Source organism: Egretta garzetta, unplaced genomic scaffold (assembly GCF_000687185.1).
Source record: "Egretta garzetta isolate BGI_Z169 unplaced genomic scaffold, ASM68718v1 scaffold154, whole genome shotgun sequence".
NCBI classification, from domain to species: domain Eukaryota; kingdom Metazoa; phylum Chordata; class Aves; order Pelecaniformes; family Ardeidae; genus Egretta; species Egretta garzetta.
Window position 1 is genome coordinate 3,861,563 of NW_009259600.1, and position 7,141 is coordinate 3,868,703.

At 40.7% G+C, this 7,141-nt stretch overlaps 1 protein-coding gene across 1 annotated transcript in view; it reads left to right on the forward strand.

Moving 5' to 3' along the window:
* Positions 1-7,141, forward strand: part of MATN2 (matrilin 2) — an 83,262-nt gene that overhangs the window by 32,122 nt on the left and 43,999 nt on the right. The window contains 1 exon segment of the mRNA XM_035893832.1: positions 3,938-4,060. Coding sequence (XP_035749725.1) covers positions 3,938-4,060 — 123 coding nt within the window.

Here is a 7,141-nt window from a genome sequence, read left to right on the forward strand (position 1 = left end):
TATATACCAGTCATCCCATGGATCTGTGTATATCCAGTTTCTCTAAGTAGTCTCTAACCAATGTTACTAGCCCCTCTCCTTCCCAAACTGTGCTAGTACACATGGAAATCTGGGAGCAGGCTTTGTCTGTGAGAACCAGGAATAAAAAGGGCATTTTTTCAGCCATTTCTATATTGTTCATAACTAAGTTGTTCCCCCAGACAAAAGACCCATGTTTTCTGTGACTTTCTTTTTGCTACCAGCATGTTTGTAGACTCTCTTCTTATTACCCTTAGTGTACCTCAGTAGTAAAAGGCCTAGCTGGGCTTTGGTTTTGTCCCAAAGTACCTAAGCAATGCTTTTATACTCCTCTTTTTTTCTTGGTCCTTCTTTCTCCCTCTACTATTTTCCCTCTTTGTGTTCCAATTCACTGAGAAGCACTTTGATCTTCTAAGCAGTTTTTTCCAGTACAATGGGATCATTTGTTCCTGAGCTCTTAGCAAGTTTTCTTTAAAAATCATCTAGCTCTTCTGGGCATCCTTTCTCTTCTTGGCTCTTTCCCAGGGGGTTCTTCCTAGCAATTCCTTGAATAAGCTGAAATCTGAGATTGTAAAATACGGAGTCCGAATTCTGCTGTTTCCCCTCCCAGCCTTCTGGATTGAGAACTCAGTCATCTCATGGTCACAGCAGCAAGTCAAGAAGAACATTACCCCTCCAGAATTCGTGTTAGGGAGCTGTCACCAAGTCTGTGCAGAAACCTCCTGAGTTGCCTGCACAATGATGTCTTACCTTCCCAGAAGGTGTTTGGCTGACTGAAATTTCCAATGTGAACAAAAGCCTATGAGTTGGAGACTTCTTCTATCTGTTTGTAGAAGGCCTTATTCACTACATCCTTTTGGACAGGTGGGGTAACAGGCTCCACCACCACATTCCCAGGGTCATTTCCCCTCTGATCTTGACCAGAAACTCTCAGCAGGCTCATCTATGGTTTCATGTTGGATCTCTGTGGAATGGAGGAATGCTCTGCAAGGGAGTGCAAGCTGGGAGCCAAGGATGGCTACAAGGCAAACAGCGTCAGTAATCTCTCTGACAAGGCCTTTGGTCCCACAGTATTCAAAGAAGATCAAAGCAGGTCCTATGACAGTAACCAGACTCAGCCAACAGTCCAGTGATCACCAGACAAGCCCATAGTGTCAAGAGAGGTCTAAAGTCAATGCAGGAACTCAAGTCAGCCAGTCATCAGGTCAGGAGCAGCAAAAAACAAGACTAGGCACAGGTGTACCTATAACGTAGCTCAGGCAAGAACCAAGGGTGAGAGCCTGACATTAAATGCAGCTCCCAAGCCAAGGAGCAGAGGCCACAGACAAGGTTTCTCACAGCTCTGTGCATCTCTGCCATGTTAACTGCATTCTGTTTTGTTGTAAATACTTCAAATTAGTTTAAAGTTAAGGGAGAAAATTCCATCATGTTGCAATTAGGGAAAAATCAAAAGTGACTGGACATGGTAGGCCATAGAGATTGATTCAGAAGGAGTAGTCAGGGAAGAATGAGCAAATACTATGTCAAATCATTCTCTTTCAAGATGCACATACTGAATTTAAGTATAAATAAGCCACTTTTCCTTACACTTGATAACTTATGAGCCTTGCTAATAAAATAAAGCATGAATGCAAGAATCATGTAGCTCTTAATGCTATGAAAGTCAAGCCAGCATGAGAGCTCTTCAGAGCAAAAGTGTCCCCCAGCTCCCATATGTTACGAATCACGCTGCCTTTGAGTCAACATAAACAACATGAAGAAACAAACTTCAGATCACTGGATTTAAAATGTTTGCAAATTTAAAGCCTTTAACATAAATTTCTACATACTTGGCTTACATACTGAATCTCAGGAATGATCGCCAGCTAGCCAAGACTCACACCCATGACAGACCAGATCTCTGCATCAGCAAGCAGACCTAGGCTTGCGGCACCAGCTCCCAAGATCTCATGATTATCTCAGAATTCTGGTTTTCCTTTCAAAAATAGAAAGTAAGCTTTCATGCTCATGGCTACAAAGAAAAGCCTGAAAATGTAAATGTTATCAGTATGGTCATGCATATCTCACAAATGTTTTCTCTGGGAATTACTCCAAACTTCTAAGAATGAAATACAAGGAGTACAGCTCATGAGGGCAACCCTGACAACACAGCAGAGTACTCTATGTGTGGCTGGAAGAGAGCTTTGGTAAAGGAAATGTTAGAATCATAGAATCACTTAGGTTGGAAAGGACCTTTAGGATCATCAAGTCCAGCCATTAACCTACATCCACCACTAAACCATGTCCCTAAGCGCCACATCTACACATTTTTTAAATATCTCCAGGGATGGGAACTCAACCACTTCCCTGGGCAGCTTGTTCCAATGCTTGATAACCCCTTTGGTGAAGAAGTTTTTCCTAATGTCCAGTCTAAACCTCCCCTGGCACAACTTGAGGCCATTTCCTCTCGTCCTATTGCTTGTTACTTGGGAGAAGAGACCAACACCCACCCTGCTACAGCCTCCTTTCAGGCAGTTGTAGAGGGCGATGTCCCCCCTCAGCCTCCTCTTCTCCAGGCTAAACAACCCCAGTTCCTGTAGCCACTGCTTGTAAGACTTGTGCTCCAGACCCTGCACCAGTTTCTCTGACCTTCTCTGGACACACTCCAGTGCCTCAATGTCTTTCCTGTAGTGAGGGGCCCAAAACTGAACACAGTATTCGAGGTGCAGCCTCACCAGTGCCGAGTACAGGGGCACGATCACTTCCCTACTCCTGCTGGCCACGCCATTCCTGATACAAGCCAGGAGACCATTGGCCTTCTTGGCCACCTGAGCACACTGCTGGCTCATATTCAGCCAGCTGTTGACCAATACCCCCATGTCCTTTTCTGCTAGGCAATTTCTATAAATATATGAAGTGGAGTTCATAAATGATAAAATACTCTTCTCAGGTTTTCTTAGAAAATCACATTACACTTTGTTTGTCCTGAAAGTATAGGTGGTTTATTATTGCTAAGGGCTTTCATCATATATAAAGGCTCAATTGCATTAGCCTGCCACAACATACAAAGAATGAACGGTTCCCTCTTCAGGAAGCCAGTTACCTCTGGGAATAATAACCTCTGAATGTCAGTTTTCAGGTTGTGTAATGAGGTGTTCAAAAGAGCCTGGATGTCTTTAAAAATGTGACTTACTTGATTTGTGCATTGTTTATCTATTTTTAGCAGTGCTGAGGGGTTAAGACCGTTCTTTCACTGGTTTAAATTAATTAACTCCACTGATACAAAACTAAGTGATGGCCAGACACTGCATCTAAGTGAATGTCAGGTTCTTTGACTTCATCAGTAGTGGTAAACACAATGTAGTAAATATCCCAGTGCTTAGTCCACAATTACTTTCCTTTTTAAGGTACTTTATAAACAAATAGTAGCTGTTTCCAGACTTTGCTCATCTTCCCTTTCATGAGCATTTTAAATGGAAGAACTATGTAGCAAATACCCAGAGCTGTTAAAACACCAATGCTCTTGATGACCTGATTGTCCTGCTTTGATCTAATGAACAGCATTCAAAAGCATGTTTGTGTATTTATTACAGATTATACCTAACTTACTCTGAGTAAAATAAAGAGGCAATTTTGATGAGGCAATATATAGGACAGCTGCAAAATGTTACAAAATATTTAAGATTCTAACTTCTCTGTTGCGTGTTGTACTTGTGTTCTCGAATCATTCATTGAAGTATACATATCAGGCATACCTAAGTATAGCAGATACTTGGAAAAAAGGAACATTTTATTTTCATAGTTAGAAACAATATGGTAAAAAGTCAGAGTGATGCCTAGGGAAAAAAATGCTAAAGAAAAGAAAATAAGGTAACTGGGTTTTACCTAGCTTATTTCTGAGGAATTATATTCCTCACTGTTGTGATTTTTTCCCATTTAGGACCAGATTATTGTGCTCTTCAAGACCATGGATGTGAACAGGAATGTGTTAATACAGATGATTCCTATTTTTGTCGATGCCAAGAAGGGTTTAGACTTAATCCAGATAAGAAAACATGCAGAAGTGAGTAATCCTTTGGACATAATAAAGTTCATCTGCTTTTATTTCTTAAACCTGCTGTGAATGGTTTCCCTTCTGAAAGGATGAAAGTTTTCTCTATAATTAAGGTTCAAACAAATGTTTCTTTATAATCTTGAATTTTAACTGAGCCAGTCGTGCTGGAAAAATATACTCTTTGCTGTTTTGTAGAGTGGATTGTATATTAGACATTTTCCGAAGTGATTTCTGGAAACCTGAGGAGTAATACAGGAACCAGAGTGGCTCAAAAACAATAAGTTCATTATGTGTTTGAAACTTTCTGACCTTGTCTTGTAGTGACACAAACAGCTTTAAAAAAAGAAAAAAATCACCTTGCTTTACCCAATTGGTTTAGCCAAGGACAGACGTATTTTGTTAGCTTGGGAAATACTGGATCGGTAATGTAGCTATTAAAATGAACTTCAAGTCACATGCGAAATCCCACAGTTCCCTAAAAAAATTGCAAAACCAGCTTCATTGTCAGGATTCTAAACCAATCAGACAAACTACTTCTAAAAGACTTCCGTGTCACAGCTCTTCTTGAGTGAGGCCCTGGAATCACAGCAGATTTTTAATGTAATGTTGTTAAAGTTTAAGGAGAATATATTCAGCAAAATGAACTAGCCTGATCTGGTGACTCAGATCTTTGGGGGGGAGAATTATACTGCCGATATTTTATGAATAAGAAGCTTGCCTAGAGCAACTTAATTATATTTCTAGATGCTCATAAAATTTATCTAGTTTTGGAACATTTTCTTTCAGTCTTAAAGATGTCTTCTCATGAAGCATCTTTTTCTACATAGTGCTTGTTTTAGCAATCCATGCTACTTTGGTTTTTATGATCCATATGGTATTTTAGTGCATTCAGGTTTTTATAGATTGGATGTGCCTTGGTGAGTGTAGGAGCAAAAGAATAGCATTGTGTAGAATATTTATTGCCAAGGATGTAATTGCGAATTAAAGGCAAATTGTAATTCCCATTTGGGGTATTGTCGTGGTTTAACCCGGCTGGCAACTCAGCACCACGCAGCCGCTCCCTCACTCCCCCACCCTCCCTCAGTGCGATGGGGGAGAGAATCGGGAAGAAAATAAAAGGTTAGAGCTGAGGGCTGAGATAAAGACAGTTTAATAAGAGAAAATAATAATAATAGTAATAATGAGAATGATAACAATATACAGAATATACAAAACGAATGATGCACAATGCAATTGCTCACCACCCGCCGACTGATGCCCAGCCCGTCCCGAGCCACGAGCAGTCCCCAAGCAGCGAGCAGTCTCCCCGTGACCGACTGACTGACTAACTCCCCCTGAACATGACATTATATGGTATGGAATAGCTCTTTGGTCAGTTTGGGTTAGCTGTGCTAGCTGTGCTGTACTCCCAGCTTGTTATGCACCTGGACGAGCAGGAGAAGCTCAAAAAGTCCTTGAGTAGTCTGAGCACTACTTGGCAACAGCTGAAAACATCAGAGTGTTATCAACATTCTTCTGGTACTAAATCCAAAACACAGCACTATGCTAGCTACTATGAAGAAAATTAACTCTATCCCAGCTGAAACCAGGACAGGTATTTTTCCTTAACGTTAGGGGCCTCTGGATTTGGCTGTAAACCTGGTGATATTTCCAGCATTGAGCTCCTATTTTAAATCTTTTTATAACAAGGCTCATGTTAGATAAGCCTGTAAGATAAAGCAGGACATTTACATATATGCCCTTTTCATAAGTCAGGTAGAATGCATCACTGGTGACTAGCACCAGGCACTCCTCCTTCACCATGATGCATGACTTCTGATGTATACAGGAGCAAGTCTATGGGAGTCAAAGTGAAGTCTTGTGTAGCCAAGTATTGGCAACCTGCTCTCGGATCCTCAGCTCACTATCAGCTTTAACAGGTGTCCAAAGCACTGAATCTAGTATTGTTTAGGAAAAGTGAGTTTTTCCAAGCTGTTTTACTTCAGAAACCCTCATGGCTGGCTTGAATTCTTCACTGTTTTTCTCTCCACAGAAGTAAACTTCTGTGCTTTAGGGCAGCATGACTGTGAACATGAATATGTTAACATGGATGAGTCATTTGTGTGCAAATGTCATCCTGGATACGCCCAACGACATGGTGGCAATACGTGCAGAAATGAGTGTCTCTCATGAACTGCGGCAACTTGTTACTGCAGTGGGGCAAGGTGTGAGCAGAGTGAGAAAATGCTCCTGGGTCCCTTTCAAGATCTTTCTCATCTATGCAAACCTATGTTACTGTAAAGTGCACCACAAGCCAGGCCTAGTGAAGTAATGCTCTAGCGAGATCGCTGACCCAACAGAGAACTAAAGCATCATCTTCTCCAATCCAAATAACTGGGAACATGTGTTCAGCCAAGGTGTCTAACACAAAGGCAGTGCTTACTGTTGAACATCTGTATCATTGCTATGGGCTATGTAAGCTGCAGCACACCTGATACTGATGTATACTGATATGTGGAGATATGTAGAGACTTCGCCTTTCTGTATGTTTTCACCTTCAGTGATTGGTTCGATAAAATGTCCTCTTTTAATAAGAATTTTACTAAACAAAGGATCAGCATTGCACCAGAAAAATGCAACAACATTGCCCACTTGATGTCACCCAGTTTTTAGAAGGTGCTTTTATTGCAGAGAACCATTTTTGTACATCATCTAAAATATCGGCAGCATTTTTCCCTGGTGTACTTACAAGATATTTTTCCAAAGGAACACTCAGTCACTGAAATGAAAAAAAGGTTGATAGGCCAAGGAGTAATTATTTTTAAATAAACTGTTTGTGATAAAGCCATATTTAAGGAAACCTGGATGTGTTGCAAGAGCTCAGAACTTTTTAACAATTATGGCTTTAGGCTATCGCAAGTTTAATATCTAAAAATTAATATATCCCAAGACATTCAATGTTTTTAAAAATACTGAGCCCTCCCCTGTCCCTTCCCTTTCTTACTTTTTTTTTCACACATGTAATGAAGCACACATGATGACCAAATTTACAGTTATACTAGTATCTAAAGCCTGGTAATTAGCAGCTTTATGATTACTCCGCACTTTGAA